A 21309-nucleotide genomic window follows, 5' to 3' on the forward strand; every position below is an offset into this window, starting at 1 on the left:
TGAAGCCGTTGAAGTAAGCACCAGAACGATTTACCTTTTTTTTGTTATTACCAGGCAAATACCCACTAGTACTGAATTGTAAAATAATGTGTAACACATTTTTCATATACACTGATAGTGCCCTGTGTAAGTAATGGGAAAGTTAAGCATTTTTTCTTCTTTTGGCTCTATTCTCCAAACGTTTGGATTTGAAATCCCATACAAACAGTTAATATGAGGTGAAAGTAGAGATTCTCAGCTTTTATTTGAGGCATTTGTGTATATATTGGTTTCACCATTTATGGTGAAATGACAACACTTTTTATACCTAGGCCCCCTATTTTAGGGCACCATAAGTAATGGGACAATTGGGTTGACAGGTGTTTATGGTAAGTCAGGTGTGTTCACATCATTTGTGAGGGCATTAGAAAGCTGTCAAAGTCTAGTATTGAGTCCAGACTTTGTGTTCGCCTTTGGAGTCTGCTATTGGTGTCTGTCAACATGAGGATAAAAGAGGTTTCAATAAAAGTCAAGGAAGCCATTATTAGGCTAAACAATCTGAAACATTAGCCAAAACCTTAGGCTTGCCAAAATCAACAGTTTGGAACATCATTAAAAAGGAGGGAAAAAAAGCACTGGTGAGCCCAGCAATCACAAATGGACTGGTAGGCCAAGGAAGACAGTGGATGACTGAAGAATGCTCACCATAATTAAGAAAAATCCCAAAACAACTGTCACACAGATCAGGAACACGATCCAGGAGGTAGGCATGAATATGTCAGAGACTTTCATCCGCAGAATACATCACCAGCCGAACTACAGAGGCTTCACTACAAGGTGCAAATCACTAGTTATCTTCAAATATGATGGTCACGTTACCGTTGTAGACAGATAAGATGAATATTATCATGTACCAGAGTGATCTCAAGTGGAAAGTTTGGAGAAAAAAGGATCTGCCCAAGATGTACAGGATACCACCTCATCTGTGAAACATGGTTATGGTTTGGGCATGTATAGCTGCCACTAGAACTTGCTAACTTGTCTTAATTGATGATGCAACTTCTGACGGCAGCAGCCGAATGTATTCTTAAGTGTACAGAAACTTGTGTACAGAAAATCTTGTCTGCTCGAGTACAAGCAAATGCCTCTAAATTCATTGGATGGTGTTTCATCAGTGTGTTTACAGTAAGACAATGACCCAAAACGTACTGCCTTAGCAATTAGGGAGATTTTGATGATGATAAGATTTTAGACAAAAAAGATCTCAAAACAAACAACAACTGAAGATGGCTGCAGTATCTGGTGGGGTCATTGATTTCAAATCCAAACTTTTGGAGTATAGAGCCAAAAGAAAAAAAATACTTCGCTGTTCCATTACTTACGCAGGACACTGTATATACCTGTTCAATTTCAATCACTGCACCAAGCAGGTTGCATTTGCCTGCCTTCACCTGGCAAGTAGGAATTTAAGAATAATTTAGACTGATGAAGATGAGAGAGGACTTATTCCATAATCGAATGTGACACTCAATATCAGGCTTCTTTGTTATACTGTATAGACATAGAGGTTAGCCTGACTTCTTGGAACCTTCAGTGTCATGATAACCTATTGTCAGATGTACCTTGTTGTGTTTTAGTGGCCACCCTTTCCTTCCTCTATACACTGTCCTCCCTCTGTCTATCCAACGTTCCCTAACATGCACCTGACTCAGATAGTGACGAGCCAAGGCCAGGGGTGGCAGACTGGGGCCAGAGTTCCTGTCATCTGACTCTCTTCTGGCCTCAAAACTCGCTACTGTTTAGTCTGACAGAGAGCTTTCCCAGCCAATAAATCAAAACAACTCTAGACTTCTTCCTTTTTGTACAGACAGCCTATGTTGTTTGTGTATATCTGCCACTGACCTCCAGCACACCACAGGAAAACATACTTATATATTCAGAGGTATTTCTTTTGTAAAAATGTTATGTTATTTCTATCTGGTTTTGTCAGGTACACCCTGGATGAGTTTGGGACAGCACGGAGGTGTGCTGTGGTACGAGGGTTCATCGATGCCCTTACCCGGGGTGGTCCAGGGGGAACTCCGCGCCCCATTGAGATGCATTCTCATGACCCCATGAGGTATCACTAGCTCTCTCTGCTCATATTTCATATTTTTGTATCTTCTATTCAGTGAATTCAATGTGATGTCACATTATACCAGAAAATATTTGGATGTGTCACATGTTTGTTATACTGTTGGTAAACCTCATTCAATTGTAACAGGGATGTTACAGTATTATGGCTCAAAGACTGTAAACTAATTTACAGCCACAAGTGAATTTAAAAGAGCTTTACACTTTCAGAGAACCTTTCCCTTCCAAGGAATCTGTCGGTCTGTTCAGGGAAAGGTTTGCAGCTGTGGACAATGGGTATCTGTACCTGCTCCCTGAGCTAACCCCTCCCGTTCCACTTACCTTTTTCTATCTCCCTATGAGGCTAATGAGAGCTGTTCTCGGAACACCAGCCCTGCTCAGAACACACAATCACTTCTGCTTTATTGGAGGCATCAGCCATTCTCAGAAATTGAGGTGCTATCACCTCCTAATGCTCGCTCCCTCCTATTTCACCAATCTTTAAAGTTAACACCAGCATTAATATTGGGGTGTTGTGTTACAGTCAGGCTGTGTGTGTGTGTGTGTGTGTGTGTGTGTGTGTGTGTGTGTGTGTGTGTGTGTGTGTGTGTGTGTGTGTACAAGTAGACTAAAACATTCATGACCCCTCTTTGGCGTCTGACTGTGATTCTAGCAGTTGGCTCTGTGTGCCATGGTGTGTTATGTCTCTTCTCCTCCAGGTACGTTGGGGACATGCTGGCCTGGCTCCACCAAGCCACTGCTTCAGAGAAAGAACATCTGGAGGCTCTGCTAAAGCAAGTCACTATGCAAGGTATGTCTTCTTCAACACCGAGACCCACTAGAGTATGGCTGTCAATACCCTATCTGTGGACATTTTGGCTCTGTCACTGTTGGTTCAACAGAGCCAAAATGTCTGCTTGTCACCAGGGAACTGATAATTCGCTTGACCTGTAATCAAGGAAATTAACATCTTAATCATGCTGGGTTTCACATTATGTAGAATGGTTCACTATTTGATTTGTTAATGCAGAACAAACCTTGCATCTGCTCTCCATAAGTATTGGAAAGAGGAAGCATTTTGTCTTTTACTATGACGTTAAAGTGGAGATCCTCAGATTTAATTCAGTTTTATTTTTTCAGATTTGTTTCACAATTTAGAAATTAAAACCTGTTTTATACATAAAACCCCTATTTCAGGGCACCAAAGGTATTGGAAAATTGGTAAAAATAAATAAATAAATAAATATATCAGAAACATAGCTAAAGCTTTTGACTTACCTAAATCAACAGTTTGTAACATCAAAAATAAAAAATAAAGCACTCAGCAATCGCAAATGGGCTGCTAGGCCAAGGAAGACTTCTACAGTGGATGAAAATGCTCACCATAATTAAGAAAAAAACAACAACTGTGCCACAGATCAGTAACACTCTCCAGGAGGTAGTCACATTCACGCCTATCATCCGCAGAATACGTCACCAACCGAACTGCAGAGGCTTCACTAAAACCACCAGTTATCCTTAGAAAGGATGGTCAGGTGAGCTGTACCTAAAAAGCCTGCAGAGGTCTGGAAAACGGCTTTGTGGACAGATAAAAAATAATATTATCATGTACCAGAGTAATTGCAAGAGGAAAGTTTGGAGAAAAAAGGATCTGCCCAAGATTTACAACATACCACCTCATCTGTGAAACATGGTGGAGGGGTTGCTATGGTTTGGGCATGTATAGCTGCCACTAGAACTTGCTAACTTGTCTCAATTGGTGATGTTACTGCTGACAGCAGCAGCAGAATGTATTCTGAAGTGTACATAGGGCTGTGACAGTTACATGGTTACTAGCGGTTACACAAGGATAACCGTGAACAAAAAAAAACAAGCATAACTGTTGAAATACATTGATTTTAGAAATGTTAAATGTGTTTTTTTTATTTTCGTATATACTTTACTATTTGCATGAATGTAAAATCATAATTATTATCAATTGTTTTGTGACAATAATCTGTCTGTCAAACTGTTTTGTATTTTGAGGGAGAGACGCACGCTCTCTCCCTCAAGAAATGTCAGTTTGAAGCTCTTGCTAGCTAGCACACTAGATGCGGAGGGGAGGAGGTAGGCCTGAAAGCACTGCCCCTCTACTGATGAGAGTGTATGTTGTCACTGAAATTACATGCTACCTACAAGAAGAGCCACTAGGCACCACTGATAATCCCCTGGCATGGTGGCATGACAACCAGGGTCACTTCCCTTTGTTGGCAGAAAATACATGTGTATTTGGTGCCAATGGGTTGCAGACTTCAGGCAGTTATTGCATGCAAAGGATTGTCGACCAAATACTAAACATGAGTACTTTATTTGGATATTATATGATTTTTACCAATGCTTTTGGAGCCTTGAAATAGGGCGAAAATGGTGAATCCAATCTGAAAACCCATTAAATTGAAGCTGAGAATCTCTACTTTCACCCAATAGTATTTTTTCGATTTCAAATCCACGTATGGAGGGCACTGTATATCCTCAAGACTGTCTACTCTCAATCCATAGGAGTTGAGGAGAACATGCAGGAAGTGGTTGGACACATCACTGAGGGAGTCTGCAGACCACTCAAAGTGAGTGCACTAGACTAGCCCATGGAAGAGAGACATACTGTAGGCTTACTGTTCCAGTATAGGTATAGATGATGTTATTGACAGTGTACTTGGGATCTGTCACACAGGTACGGATAGAGCAGGTGATTGTGGCTGAGCCAGGTGCTGTCCTACTCTACAAGCTCTCCAACCTACTCAAGTTCTACCATCACACCATCAGGTACTATGTCATACAGCACTTTTTTCATACCAAACTGAGCTAGAGGCACTCTGGCATGGACACGGTCCAATGTATTGTTCAATGATTGTACAGTAACAATAATGTGATATTTTTAATCTCAATAGACTTTTAATCTCCCCTCCTCCTCTATCCTCTCAGTGCCATCATAGGCACCAGTGTGGCCTCCTTGCTCATCACCATTGAGGAAATGCACGTCCTCAGCAAGAAGATGTTCTTCAACAGCTTGAGTCTACATGCAAGCAGGCTTATGGACAAGGTATGATATTGACAAAACTAGAGATTCAGCAATCCGATACTTGACATCGGTAATGGGCCGATATTGGCCTAAAATGCCATTCACCGATCCGATGTCATGGCAACACAAACTGTTGTAAAAACCAGTCAAGAACATGCGTTGTCAACTGACTGCTGCACAGCTGAGATGCGATGACAACAATATCAACCATGTCTGTGGTCTGGAATTACTTCATGTTGAGTTGAACCAGTTAAACTGCTTGCAACAAGTGTTTCAAGGAATGGCAGTAGCATTTTGCATAAAAAAAGAGCCTTTATCGGCTCTGTACTCTGTATCGGCCAATACTCAATTTTCAGTCATTGGAATCGATATTGGCAATGAAAAAATGGTACTGGTGCATCCCTAGACAAGTTTAAAACTAATTTTAAAACTGAGATTAATCGTAGTACACTACTTCAGTTTCCTTCCATTTAAAAGGAACTTTATACACTCACCGGCCACTTTATTAGGTACACTTGTTCAACTGCACGTTAACGCAAATATCTAATCAGCCAATCACATGGCAGCAACTCAATGCATTTAGGCATGTAGACATGGTCAAGACGACCTGCTGAAGTTCAAACCGAGCATCAGAATGGGGAAGAAAGGTGATTTAAGTGACTTTGAACGTGGCATGGTTGTTGGTGCCAGACGGGCTGGTTTGAGTATTTCAGAAACTGCTGATCTACTGGGATTTTCACGCACAACCATCTCTAGGGTTTACAGAGAATGGTCCGAAAAAGAGAAAATATCCAGTGAGCGGCAGTTCTCTGGACGAAAATGCCTTGTTGATGTCAGAGGAGAATGGCCAGACTGGTTTGAGATGATAGAAAGCCAACAGTAACTCAAATAACCACTCGTTACAACTAAGGTATGCAGAAGACCATCTCTAAACGCACAACATGTCGAACCTTGAAGCAGATGGGCTACAGCAGCAGAAGACCACACCGGGTGCCACTCCTGTCAGCTAAGAACAGGAAACTGTGGCTAGAATTCGCACGGCTCACAAAAATTGGACAATAGAAGATTGGAAAATGTTGCCTGGTCTGATGAGTCTCGATTTCTGCTGCGACATTCAGATGGTAGGGTCAGAATTTGGCGTGAAACAACATGAAAGCATGGATCCATCCTGCCTTGTATCAACAGTTCAGGTTGGTGGTGGTGGTGTAATGGTGTGGGGGATATTTTCTTGGCACACTTTGGGCCCCTTAGTACCAATTGAGCATCGTTTAAACGCCACAGCCTACCTGAGTATTGTTGCTGACCATGTCCATCCCTTTATGACCACAGTGTACCCATCTTCTGATGGCTACTTCCAGCAGGATAACGTGCCATGTCACAAAGCTCACATCATCTCAAACTGGTTTCTTGAACATGATAATGAGTTCACTGTACTTCAATGGCCGCCACAGTCACCAGATCTCAATCCAATAGAGCACCTTTGGGATGTGGTGAATGTGATGTGAAATAGGATGTGAAATCTGCAGCAACTGCGTGATGCTATCATGTCAATATGGACCAAAATCTCTGAGGAATGTTTCCAGCACCTTGTTGAATCTATGCCACAAAGAATTAAGGCAGTTCTGAAGGCCAATGGGGGTCCAACCCAGTACTAGCAAGGTGTACCTAATAAAGTGGCCGGTGAGTGTATGTGTCATAGTCAAATTTCTTTATTTAGAAAAAAATGCTGCAATGTTCCTCTTTAAAACTCCTACAAGTTACAATCAGTATTATAGTGCAAGAGCCTGGCCTTTTGAGACACACTGTGCACTCCTACTCTGCTGCTTCTAAACCCTCAAAGACAACAAGGCTATTTCTGAAGGACATGTGCCTTGTAAACAGTTCTGGGGCTGGCGTCCAATGTAGCAACGTGGAAGCTAGGCTGAAAAACAGAGGCTAAGCATCCAGTTTCTCAAATTGGCTTCCAAATGTCCCAGAACACGAGCTGGGGTCTTTGAAATAACACACTGCAACAAGAATTATCCCCTTAGTGAGTGGCTAATCAAATTGCCAGGGTTTAGCGTGTTACCTTCAAGCCCAGCTAATGCTAGAAACACAGGCTTCTCATAATCAGCTCTATTAAATGGCCCATGGTGCTTGGGGCCCAGCAGTCTGACATGTGTTCCAGTGGGCCGAGAGCTCTTCATTAGACATCAGCATGAGTGCCAGTTTGAACAAGCACAGGCAGAGGTTATCCACAGCCTGGAAAAGATACTCTGTATGTTGTTTGGCCTGAGTGTTAGGTAATAGTCATGATTTAATTTGATTATATAGTGAAGGCCCTCTATCCTGTAGGAAATAGATTAAGTGGTTGTAGGTGTTTCTGGCCCTGCAGAACAACTTGTTTTCAGTAATCTGCCCTTCCTTTCATCCCCTCCTCCCCCTTTTCCCTGGACAGGTGGAGTTGCCCCCACCAGACCTGGGCCCCACAGCGTCCCTCACCCAGACCCTATCCCTGCTCAGGGAAGTACTGGCCTCCCATGACTCCTCTGTGGTCCCCCTGGACGCCCGTCAGGCTGACTTCGCCCAGGTAACATCCTCTGTCCCATGGCAAAATGGCCTTCAGTGAGATGTAAGACTTCTACTGTACAAGCTACTTGTTTCAGCCTCACATGTTTACATTTCAAAATACAGAATAAGCAATGCATTAATTTCTGATAATATGTCTGCCACGAAGCAGCTGTAAAGCTCTCCTCTATTTCTCCTAGGTATTATCTTGTATCCTGGATCCCCTCCTGCAGTTGTGCACAGTGTCAGCCAGTAACCTTGGCACAGCAGACATGGCAACATACATGGTCAACTCTCTCTATGTGATGAAGACCACACTGGCTCTGTTTGAGTTCACGGATAAGAGACTGGAGATGCTGGAGTTCCAGGTACTGCTTGTCCACAGGACCTCTTTGTAGTAATAGTGATCAGACAACATTTTTGTTCCTTTTTTGCCCCCTAATCGTATTTTCCTGCATTCTTTTATCCTCTTTTGTTATGACATAAGCATATGATATCAGAACATAAGACCTTATGCAACACAACAGTTTAATTTCACTGTCATCAGAGGTGTTGGCTGTAATAGTTTTTTTCCATGCATGGGGTGGAATAAAGGCATGATAGCAGAGGAAGCATCTTGTTTAAAATAGGCAAGTTCATAGCCAAGTGAATGAAAGCCATTGAAACGTGTTGTGTCATTATAGTGGTTGAGAGATTATATTACCGTAATCACACAAAAGAGAATCATGCATCATGTCAGGAGTATAGATCACAGGGTTCTCCTCAAAGAATGTAAGAGTGGTGCAGTGCCACGCTGTGAAGTTGGTGGTGCCACTATGTAAACAATGATAGATTTAACTGTCTTTGATCACCAACGACATCGTTGTTAAAAACGAAAGCGAAAGTGAACACGCTATGATGTTCCTCAGTGAATTCAGCGTTTTAGCTGCATTTTTGCGCAATAAACGCAAGTCAGAACCTTGGATCCTATTAAGCCTCATAATTAAGAGTACTTTTCAATCACCCACAATGCTGCCTGAAATGGAGATGTTGTTCAATTGCCACTCTGTCAGTCTGATTCCCTGTCTCCTGTCACAGATTGAGGCTCACTTGGACACTCTAATCAATGAGCAGGCATCGTTCGTGCTCACCAGAGCAGGACTGAGTTACATCTACAGCTGTGTGCAACAGCACGGGCCAGAACAGGTGAGAGAGACACCCTGCAGAACAGTCTCTCGACTATAGACTAGTCATGTCTGTGATCAGAAATCAGGTGTCTTGATGTTGTTAGTGACATATTAGGGGTAAAACGACACAAAAGTATCAACGCACCATACTGAATGGGCATGGAATGGCTAATTTGAGAAAATGACCTACTTTTTGGATGGGTCTGGGTCCGGGTCTTGTTTTTTCGAATTTAAACTGTTCTTGGTCTTGTCGAAAGGTTGGGTCTTGGTCTGGATCTCAAGGGTTTCAGTCCTGGCCCCATATTAACCCATACCAGGGAATATTTTCGTGCCAATGACAACAATTACACTCACCGGCCACTTTATTAGGTACACCTTGCTAGTACTGGGTTGGACCCCCTTTTGTAGCCCATCTGCTTCAAGATTCGACGTGTTGTGCGTTCAGAGATGGTCTTCTGCATACCTTGGTTGTAACAAGTGGTTATTTGAGTTACTGTTGCCTTTCTACCATCTCGAACCAGTCTGGCCATTCTCCTCTGACCTCTGGTATCAACAAGGCATTTTCGCCCAGAGAACTGACGCTTTTCTGGATATTTTCTCTTTTTCGGACCATTCTCTGTAAACCCTAGAGATGGTTGTGCGTGAAAATCCCAGTAGATCAGCAGTTTCTGAAATACTCAAACCAACAACCATGCCACGTTCAAAGTCACTTAAATCACCTTTCTTCCCCATTCTGATGCTCGGTTTGAACTTCAGCAGCTCGTCTTGACCATGTCTACATGCCTAAATGCATTGAGTTGCTGGCATGTGATTGGCTGATTAGATATTTGCGCTAACGAGCAGTTGAACAGGTGTACCTAATAAAGTGGCCAGTGTATATTGTCTAAACCCTGGGAGAAAATTTAGATTGGAATGAAATTATATGTTTTTATATTGTATTAAGGTGCCTTTGTTACATCCCCAGTAAGGGCTCAGCGGCAAAACGCATAGCCCTCTTTGTAATTTCACTGGCATAGACTTCATTGTTTACCTGACCTCTTCAGAAAAAACTATGGTATTATGGTTACCATGGTTAGGCTGTCATAGATAATATCTCTATCCAAGCAGCAATGTTTTCAGATTCAGTAGACAAGTGGTCAAGAAATAAAAAATGATATACCTTAATCGAGCTTGATTTGCCCAAAGATGTTATAAAAAATGTTGCTGCTCACACATACAAAAGTATGCCATGAGTATTGACCAAAGCGGGTGAGGATAAGGGCAAGGGACGAGATTTACTGTTATAGGGATTTTGTGAGTATGGGGAAGGAAGTATGTGTATTATTTTGGGTCTAGTGGCTTTGGCATAGCTTAGTTGTGTGATAGTCATCCACCCATTTCTTCATCTCACTGTTTCAATCAATGCAGGGTTCTTAGACCCTGATGTGTGCTGCTTAAAAGCCTTCTTTTCTCAAAGGGCACTGAGTAGTTCTCTACTGCCTGGCACTGAAGTGTGTGAGGCCCTGGACGATAGAGGTATCCTCCATCTGGATTAATGTTTTTTTTTTAGTTCTTCATAGTTGTCCCTGTGCTCTGTGTTATGCCTTTTACTTATTTTTTCAGCTTGTGGGAAATGTGAATGAGTGGGCTTCATCTAGTATTTCCTATGACGAGAGCACTGTGTGTAGGAAATGTGCATGAGGCAAGGCCATGATTTCTAAAATGCATTTAGGCCTAGTGAGTGTTTCTTGGAAGTGCCCATTTCTATTTTATTTATTTGGCCTGAGTCAGAGTAAAGCAGATATAATATATTGGGATGTTGTGCTCAGGTCAGGGTAGGCTATAGCTAGGGAAGTGTGTGTGTGTGTGTGTGTGTGTGTGTGTGAGTCTTGTACGTGCTCGCACTCGTACAAGACTGATGTGTGTACAAGAAAAAGTAAACGAAAAGATACTCTCTGTGACCCTAAGCGCCCCAGAGGGACTGTCATTTATTCAATCAGCTCTGTGCATGTTGTTCCACTGTAGAAACTACTGAGGACAATAGAGGTTAGCAACATTGGAAGGGCCACTTTCAACACAGCCTAGGAACAGGAACTGAATTCATTAATGACCTCAACCTTTCCACCTTTGTTACGTTCTAACATTATTCCCCCCAGCCATTGATGTGATCTTGGAGTGCCCTTAAATTTGATTGGTCTTATGTCTCTGTTCCAGGGTCCTCTGTCCAACTTGCCCAGCTTGGATAGCTCATCTATGAAAGGAGCCATGGCAAGTTACATCTCTGCACACAGTCTTGTCCTTTCATTTGCAATGTTCTCTTCATGCTGAAAAACTACTGCTGTTTGTCTTACCTGGCATTGGTGTTGGAGTGATTATTCCACTCATTGGTAATTATTCATGTTCTCTTTCTCTCTCTGAACAGGTCCAGTTTGACCGTTACCTGTCCTCTCCTGACACTTTTGTGATGCCACAGCTAAACTTCCTGCTCAGTGCAGCTATCAAGTGAGTTATCCTCACTCATGTGTTTGTCAGAGTGTCTGCTTGGTAAACAGAATGTGTCTATCTGGTGCTATGTTTACTGCATAGTTTGAGCAGCATTAGCACGGTAAAAGGACATGTTGCTTACTTGGGAAAAGAATACATGGGGGGTATTAACATGTCATACATCCGTTACAACCATCTACATGGAGTCTTCTCATTGCTAGAATCCAAACAAAACACTAATACCTTCGCCCTAAATTAATACAGCAATAGACAAATTCAGATGTCTCATATTGGGCCGCATGTGTTTGTGTTATTGTTCAGAGATGGCACATGCTTTTAACTGGATCTGGGGGATGCTATTGGAGGGTTGAGTCTGTGAGTCAAATTTACTGGGAAATGCAACAGGGCTGAGGAGCACTCTCTGTACCTCAGGTTAATGTTCTCTATTAATGGAAATGGGAGGACTAATGGGACACCATTAATTAGCTTCTGGTCCATTTCACTCTCTCTTTCTCACTCTCGCGCCTGCCCCTCACCCACAAAATAACACCCACAAACACACTCACACACAACATGTTATATTTTTCAGTATGACAATCAATGGGTCTAATTTACACAACAAATTGAGGAGCACATAAAGTACCTTCATTACAAAATTCAGTAGTGGCAGAAACAGCAGTTTGATTGAACATCCCTGTGGTTCAACTATAGAGCAGTTGGAGTAAAGCTGTCCTGAGCTGAGCACAAGGGTTTGAATGGGAGTGAATGGAGGAGATCTTAGTGTGGCGGGTCTGTCATCACATGGCAGCCCTTTCATTTGGCCCTTCACATGCACTACACACCATGCTCTACTCTTATCTCATTCATCAGATCTCTGAGGCCTGCATTTTATCAACTGTTCATTGTATTAGGCATAGAAACACAACAGGCATAATTCATACTCTATAGGCATAATATGTTTCTGCAATGCTCAAGGACTTACAGTAGAGATAATAGCAGTTGTCATACAGATACTGCATATGTTCAAAACCATGTTAAATGGAGGGTTCTCTATTGAACAATTAAATTCATCATTTTATGATATACCTATGCTGTTGTCAATCGATCCAAATGGTTTCTGTGCTTTTTTATAAAGCTGCTTGCCCCAAAAGCTTTATTGAAATGTTAAGTTGAATAAATGATATGAACAAAAACAACCGGAATGGACAGTTGTGTTGCTAGCTAGGTTTCAAATATACCAGTTAGTCAGTTCCCACTGACTATCAAAATACTTAGTTACTAAGCTTTCTAAACTGAACAGTTGGAATGGACTTATGCTGCCTTGGAGGCAGCAACGAAACATGCCAAGCTAAACTAAACAAGCTGGCTAAGCAGATAGATACCTCTTACTAATGTTGAATCACAAAATAGAGCTAGGTCGGTCTCAAATATGCCAAATATTTTGTGCTTGAAATCTGCCCTCAAGGCACTAAATGATCTTCATCCTAACTAACATTACTACCTGGGGTAGCATTTAAACCAGGGGTCTCCAACACATCGACCGCAAGTTGCCAGCTGCAAAGTACATACATTTTTTGCGCTGAAACACAGAAATTCCCACAAATAATCAGAAAGCTTGCAGCTTCCATCGGATAGTAGCCACTAGCCACACTTATCATCCCACCCCTGATTAGCTATGGTTGGCCAAAACACATCTGCCAATCAATACCCACCTATCAACGTCAATGGTGTACCGTGCAGTCTTTTGAACTTGAAGCTGGGAAAGAGAAGTGTAAGTGCCGTGGAGCAGTTTTAAGATAACTAGCAAAAGCTAATTTTGTTTCAACATGAATGCCGGGCCAGTGCCGTTGCTCAGAGCATTTCTGCCCTTTCAGTAGATGTTCAATAACAGTTAAAATGTGATCTAGGGATGCTCTTTGGTTAGCAGTATTCATTCAAATAGTCTTTTCAGATTTCTCTGTGAAAGAGGAATTTCGGACCCTATTACCGATGGCATCTACAGCATACTCAAAAACGACTTTATGGACAAGAACATGCCCTTGAATCAATTTGTCACTGTGACCACTGATGGAAAGCAGATCCTGATTTCCCTCTAGGTTTTTTATTTTCCACCAGCAGACAAAGTAACTTCTGACAGAAATCAAGACATTCTTGGGGCCAAGAGGTGAGGACACAACTCGACTATCAAACATAGCATGGCAGCTGGACCTGGCATTCCTGACAGACATTACAGAGTAACTCAACATGCTGAACACTGATTTACAGGGAAAAGACAAATCCTTCGGAAAGTATTCAGACCCCTTCACTTTTTCTACATTTTGTTGTGATATAGATTCAATTTAAAATGGATTAAATCAAAAGAAATTGCCATCAATCCACACACATTACCCCAGAATGACAAAGCGAAAACACATTTTTTGAAATTTCAGTAAATTTATTAAAATTGAAATACAGAAATACCTCGTACAGTTAGGTCCGGAAATATTTGGACAGTGACACAATTTTCATAATTTTGGCACTGTTCGCCACCTCAATGGATTTGAAATGAAACAATTGAGATGCAATTGAAGGGCAGACTTTCAGCTTTAATTCCAGGGGTTGAACAAAAATATCGTATGAAACATTTAGGAATTGCAACCATTTTTATACACAGTCCCCCATTTTCAGGGGCTCAAATGTAATTGGACAAATTAATGGAATCATAAATAAAATGTTAATTTTTAATACTTTGTCGAGAATTCTTTGCAGGCAATGACTGCCTGAAGTCTGGAACCCATGGACATCACCAAATGCTGGGTTTCCTCCTTTGTGATGCTTTGCCAGGCCTTTAGTGCGGCTGTCTTCAGTTGTTGGTTGTTCGTGGGTCTTTCTACCTTTTAGTTTTGTCTTCAGCAAGTGAAATGCATGCTTGATCGGGTTGAGATCAGGTGATTGACTCGGCCATTGCAGAATATTCCACTTCTATGCCTTAAAAAACTCCTGTGTTGCTTTAGCAGTATGTTTTGGGTCCTTGTCCATCTGTACTGTGAAGCACCGTCCAATCAACTTAGCTGAAATTGGCTGAATCTGAGCAGACAGTATATCCCTAAACACTTCAGAATTCATCCGGCTGCTTCTGTCTTCTGTCATATCATCAATAAACACTAGTGACTAGTGCATGCCCATGCCATCACACTGCCTCCACCGTGTTTTACAGATGATGCAGTATGCTTCGGATCATAAGCAGTTCCAAGCCTTCTCCATACTTTTTTCTTCCCTTCATTCTGGTACAGGTTGATCTTAGTTTCATCTGTCCAAAGAATGCTGTTCCAGAACAGGGCTGGCTTTTTTAGGTGTTTTTTTGGCAACGTCTAATCTGGCCTTTCTATTCTTGAGGCTTATGAATGGTTTGCACCTTGTGGTGAACCCTCTGTATTTGCTTTTGTGAAGTCTTCTCTTAATGGTAGACTTGGATAATGATATGCCTACCTCCTGGAGAGTGTTCTTCACTTGGCTGGATGTTGTGAAGGGTTTTTCTTTACCATGTGAAGGATCCTGCGATCATCCACCACTGTTGTCTTCCATGGACGTCCAGACCTTTTTGTGTTGCTGAGCTCACCAGTGCATTCTTTTTTTTCCAGAATGTACCAAACTGTTCATTTGGCCACTCCTAATGTTGCCGCTATGTCTCTGATGGATTTTTTTGTTTTTACAGCCTAAGGATGGCCTGTTTCACTTGCATTGAGAGCTCCTTTGACCACATGTTGCGCATTCACAGCAACAGCTTCCAAATGCAAATGCCACACTTGGAATCAACTCAGACCTTTTACCTGCTAATTTGATGAAGAAATAACAAAGGAATAGCCCACACCTGTCCATGAAACAGCTTTTGAGTCAATTGTCCAATTACTTTTGGTCCCTTGAAAAAGAGGGGGCTACATATAAAAGAGCTGTAATTCCTAAACCGTTCCTTCAATTTGGATGTGAATACCCTCAAATTAAAGCTGAGAGTCTGCACTTTAAGCCCATATTCATTATATAACTGTAACTTGAATATGTTTTGGCAAACAGCTAAAATAACAAAAATTGTGTCAGAGTCCAAATATATATGGACCTAACTGTGTACATAAGTATTCAGACCCTTTGCTATAACACTCTTAAAATTAGCTAAAATGCAAAAATGTCATCAACAAATCACTCAATAAGTTGAATTGAGTCCATCTTAATGCAAGAAGGGGGTTAGGGTAACCCTAACCCATGTAATTTTGGAATTAATATATTTGTATGTTTTGGGTCATTGTCTTACTGTATGATGAAACACCATCCAATGAATTTAGAGGCATTTGCTTGTACTCAAGCAGACAAGATGTTTCTGTACACTTCAGAATACATTCTGTTGCTGTCGTAAGCAGTTACTACTCATCAATTAAGACATGCTATACATTCCAAAACCATAACACCCCCTGCACCATGTTTCACAGATGAGATGGTATGCTGTAAATCTTGGGCAGATCCTTTTTTCTCCAAACATTACTCTGGCAATCACTCTGGTCCTTGATAATATTAATCTTATCTATCCACAATACCTTTTTCCAGAGCTTTCCAGCTTTTGTAGGTCTTTTTTAGCAAACTGTAATCTGATAAAGAAATAAATCCTTTTTGAGGATAACTAGTGGTTTGCACCTTGCAGTGAAGCATCTGTAGTTTGGCTGGTGACGTATTCTGCGGATGGGTAGTCTCTGACACATTTATGCCTACCTCCTGGAGAGTGTTCCTGATCTGTGGGACAGTTGTTTTGGTTTTTTTCTGGTGACCAGTCTTCGGTCATCCACTGTGGAAGTCTTCCTTGGCTTACCAGCCCGTTTGCGATTACTGAGCTCATCAGTGATTTTGTTTATTTTTAATGATGTTCCAAACTGTTGATTTTGGCAAATCTAAGGTTTTGGCTATGTTTTTGATTGTTCTGCCTAATAATGGCTTCCTTGACTTTCACTGACACTTCTTTGGTCCTCATGTTGACAGACACCAATAGCAAACTCAAACTCAAAAAGCAAATCCAAAGCTTAGAATCAATACTAGACATTGACAGCTCTCTTATGCCTGCCCAAATGATGTGACAGAACACACCTGACTTACCAGAAACACCTGGCAAGACAATTGTCTCATTACTTCTGGGTAACCTAAAATAGGGGGACTATGCATAAAAAGTGTTGTAATTTCTGAATGGTAAAACCAATATGTACACAAATAATGAATAATAATGAAAAATCAAATACAAACTGAGAATCTCTACTTTAACCTCATAGTAATTGTTCGATTTAAAATAAAAAATGTTGGAGTGTAGAGACAAAAGAAGAAAAAATGCTTAATTTTCCCATTACTTACGCAGGGTACTGTACATACCCCTCTAACTGTGGTGCATTTTCTCACCGATGGCAGGGATCAGATTTTCCGTCAGTCTACGGAGCTGGTGTGCCGTGCGTATGGGGAGGTGTATGCAGCAGTGAGCAGCTCAGCCAACGGCTACAAGGAGCCAGAGAGCCTTGTCCCCAGGTCCCCCCAGCAGGTCCAGGCACTGCTGTCCTGAGAGACACCTGTTTCCTTGGTCTTACTTCAGCCTGTGTGGCTGAAGACCAGAGATGGAACATGGAAGGCTGTGTGGATTCCTGCAATGGCTAAAGAAACTGAAAGGAAAAGAAAAAAAAAAAGAAAATGGACTGTAATATACATGTTGTATGATAACTGGTATTTGTAAATATTATTTGGAACAAATTGGGATGAAATAGGGAGACTGGTAATATTTTCTGTGTGGGTGTGTGCGTGGATTAATGGATGGATGCCTTTGTCTGCTGAGTGTTCCGTCCTTGTGTTCCCATATCGCTGCACGGAAGGTGGTGGTGTTTGCCAGGAGCACAGAGAAGTGATCCAGAGAACCTTTTACTGCTCTCTCTCTCTCTCTCTCTCTCTCCCTCCTATTTCAGTCTCTCACAGAGTATCTTTGCCTCTGCCCCAATCTATAATTAGGAACAGCTCTGCCTTTCTTCTCATTAAAACTTTTTACTGAGCTGCATTAAAATACACTGAAATGTGCAGATGCTTGACTGTCTAATTTTTTCTCCTTTTGAAAGAGATAGTTAAATGACATTTTGTGGCCGCCTTGTCGAGGCAAGGACCAATCAGGGACTGGCTGAGTGCATTTTCCCAGACAATGGCGCTTTCATGTTTTTCAGGCTCAATCGGCAGTCACGCCATCATTTAATTGCAGAAAATGCCTGCCAGGCTTCATTCGTCAGCTATATTTAGGGGAGCATTGAAAAGGGAAGAAAAAGATTGATCTGATATGATATTGCTTACATTCTATTTCAAGTAGTCTCAGCATTAGGAAAAATAGATCCTACAACTGTACTTTTCATGAGATAAGAGTCAGCAGTGGGAGGTGGTTAGGCCTTAGAAACCAAAGCATGTTGAATGTATTGATGTGACTGTAGACGAAACAGCTCTATCATGAGAGAATTTGAAGTAGGCCTTGTGTCTGTAGATAAATTATTCACAGTCGTGGTGGCTATGGATTCATATACAGTATGCTATTTTCATCCAGTATTTCACCTAGAATACTCAGATTGTTTGACATTTCTGGATGGGCAAACAGATCATACTGCAATGAATAGCACATGAAGTATGCAATTTGCTTTGTTTTTACAACTTCAGCACATGTTCTAGAGGAGAGGAAATCCCACTTTTTGATAGATTCTTTCATTAACTCCACCATCTTTCCCCAGTCTACAGTATCTTTCTCAAGGTAAATAGCATAACATGTACACTAGAGTATTCCCTATCAGATTAATACAATACATGTTTGTCACAAACCTGGCAATGAAAACCAGATAAGTAAATACTATACTAATATGAGTCCTCCTACACTGAGGAGTGTCTGAGGAGCACCATTCTGTTTGGCCCCAGAATCTGAGATGACATCATGGCCCAGCATAGCCAACTGGATCTTGGCAGTCTATCCAGGCCTGGCTCCCAGTATTGCCCCTGCTCACCGGATGTTGCTCAAATATCACTGGCCAGAACATTGAGTCCAGGGAGCAGTAGGAATACCACAAAGTTCAGCATCTGGAGGGGGCTCTAAAGCCCTTTAAATAGACCAGCCATCCACCCAAGTCCCCATTGGCAATGGCTCCAGTCAAATACCAAGAAGCTGGATTCCTCAGTGTTTTTGCTTAAATGCTCTTTTGGAGAAAAGGGAATCATATTTTATACTCATTTTAAACTCATTTGTAACCAATGAACTGTAACAGTGCTGTGAGGTTCTATTATTGCATGTCTTCTGTCACTTTACATACAAGCCAGAAAAGAACACATTTCTGTGATGTATGAGAGTTTCAAATACATATCCATAGACACATACAGAGATTTAAACCATGTTGGCCACTAAGAGTAGCTTCCTGCCCTCCTTCCACAGGTGGCCTCATCAATGAGCAGATGTGAGAGGTTACATCAGGGTCACCACTCAGATGCAGGTACTGGAGAGGGTGACAAACATTCATCTAATCATTCGCTTCATATGACAGCTGTGTCACCGAGCTTTTGACTATTGAAGCGTATGTATGCTGTAGGTTAACAGTGCTGTGGCCTTCAGCTACACTAAGTATGTTCCTGTGTGACTTTCTCGGTGTGACCTTTGATTCCTTCAAAGTGATAATAAGTTGTTGGTAAATCAATGATGTCATATGAACTTTGCGCTGGCCCGCCACAAGATAAGGATATCTCAAGGTGCACAGTAGTAACACTGCCTTACTTATTTGTGTTGATGTGGTCTTTGTTATGTGACATGCAGCAAGCAAAGTTATTAATAATACCGTATCACACCCCTCAGCAAAATATCAAACATACATTTTAGAGGGAAGTTCTGAGGGATTCTGTATCCCTAGGAAACCATGATTCCCCCATTCCTTTCTCCTCTAGTCCCTCTGCTCTCTGAGCTCTTAGACTCTCTTTTTTCTCCAGGAATTTACCATATCAGCCAAATTCTTAGATGGCTATTGTTCAGCTATTCATGGCGCCTGCGTCCCCCTCTCAAAATTAATCCTATTAGAACTTAGGCGTTAGTTATTCAATTTTCACACTACTCGCTGGCTGCCTCAAATAGAGATGATTATCATTCTTAGAATCAAGTTCCACTCACCTTGTCTGGGAGGCCTGTTTTCTTTGACATCAATACAAGTGTTATAATTGGGCCAAGTAACTCAAATCTGCCTACAGTATAAATTGTGATTTCAACATATAAGAGGTCAAATAAGGCATTAACTTGAGAATGATGTACAGTATTTGCATTACCAGGCCTAGACATGCAGGCACACACCAACATGCATGCATGCACACACCCTGGCTGAGAAGCTGCATGGCTGGTTGATGTGTTGATAAGTGCAGATCAGTGTTTGTTTAGGAAACATTGTCTGAATAGGACTGTATGGAGATTAACCAGTGATGGAACACACTTGCCCCTAAACTGTCGGAATAGACCGGACCCCTGATAGTCCCCCAGAATGCTTGTACAGTATTGCATGTGGCTCTAATGCCTATTGTGGAAGCTTTTCCTCCCAACCCTGCAAACATTTTTGCTTTGATAATGTGAATGCTTTGTATAGGTTCCTGGAACATACACAAAATGGGTTACATAATTTTAAAATAGTGCCACTCATGACCTAGCCTACCCTTTGTTGTTGTCAGCTTCCTATTCACCCATTGTTTTGTTGTTTTTTTCACAGTGATGAAAACATCTTGGGGCTATAATTGTCTAAACCCAACAGAGATGCATGTGCAGAATTTAAATTCACAGCGGCTTAAACATGATTGCTGTGTTCTCAGGTCTGTGGTTGAGAGCAAGCTAAATTTAACCTTGATCTCAATTGCAATGTACTGCAAAGGCACCTCACTTTCCACTAGGGGTCAGTGACATTTAGTATCATCTTTTGAAAAATTGATGGTTTAAAGAGAGATTATAGAACATTAACAACTTTATTTTTATACACGCAATACTATGATATTTGCAAATGTTAATTGTATAATAATTAATTTAAATAATCACCATTATGTATAACTGACGTGATTTTGTTTGTGAATGTTATTTTCCAATTCTTTATTTTGTAATCACACTGTGGTGATGCTTTTGTGTCTACGTATCCTGTTTGAGGTCCATATTAAAATAATAACATTGACAGAATAGAATGGTCAATTGTGAAACTCTGTCATAGTTGGTTATACAGAATCTAATGTTGGACTATAATAATCAAGTCGCCTAGATCAGATTACTAACCCTGGCAATATGGACGTTCTATACAACCTATCCTAATCACTGATCTACACCATATACTGTATATACCAGGATTTCTGCAGAGACATTGAGAAAATGTAAATGTCTATTTGTGTTGTTTTTTGAGTGTCTTTCGCCGGCTTATGTGTCTACCATGAGACCTAAATGGTTATGTAAACATATTCCAAGATGGGAGACGTTGTTGCTAAATAGGTAAAGTGAGTTTCATGTCTGTGGTATCCTGGTATATCAATAATGGACTGGCGCAGGTAATGTCTTTGATATGTTTTATTCTACAGGTAATTTTCACCCACCAGCTGAGAGCCATAACAGCAACTGCCTGTCCTGCACATCAGTCACAGGGATAATACAATAACATAGTGATTCTCACTGCCAACTGGTAGCCAATGTAATGGTAGCCATAGTTCAGTACTACCATAGTATAACATCCCTCCCCCCTTAAACATTTTAAGATTTAACACTGTCTTAGTACACTGCAGGTAAGTAGATCTTCAAAAGAATCCCCTAAACTCTAGGGTTTACAACAGGTAAGTAAGTATGTGCTTACTTTTTAACTGAACAATGCAACATTAGCATTACATGCTACAGTACAACTTTCTGTTCTGTAACACAGGTGTATGACACAATAACAATCATTTCTGCTATAGTGTCTTTTTCCTTGTATA

The 21309-nt window shown here is 41.2% G+C and overlaps 1 protein-coding gene across 1 annotated transcript in view; it reads left to right on the top strand.

Annotated features, from left to right (window-relative positions):
* cog6 (component of oligomeric golgi complex 6) overlaps nt 1-17394 on the top strand; it is a 32058-nt gene extending 14664 nt beyond the window's left edge. Inside the window, exons 9-19 of the mRNA XM_083696096.1 lie at nt 1970-2098; nt 2811-2902; nt 4630-4694; nt 4802-4893; nt 5053-5170; nt 7587-7718; nt 7897-8064; nt 8774-8881; nt 11056-11109; nt 11264-11343; nt 16744-17394. Of these exons, the coding sequence (XP_083552222.1) occupies nt 1970-2098; nt 2811-2902; nt 4630-4694; nt 4802-4893; nt 5053-5170; nt 7587-7718; nt 7897-8064; nt 8774-8881; nt 11056-11109; nt 11264-11343; nt 16744-16891 (1186 nt within the window). The 3' untranslated portion in view covers nt 16892-17394. The remainder of the gene's footprint in view (nt 1-1969; nt 2099-2810; nt 2903-4629; nt 4695-4801; nt 4894-5052; nt 5171-7586; nt 7719-7896; nt 8065-8773; nt 8882-11055; nt 11110-11263; nt 11344-16743) is intronic.
* The last annotated feature ends 3915 nt before the right edge of the window (nt 17395-21309 follow it).

This window comes from Argentina silus (assembly GCF_951799395.1).
Source record: "Argentina silus genome assembly, chromosome: X".
Lineage (NCBI taxonomy): Eukaryota > Metazoa > Chordata > Actinopteri > Argentiniformes > Argentinidae > Argentina > Argentina silus.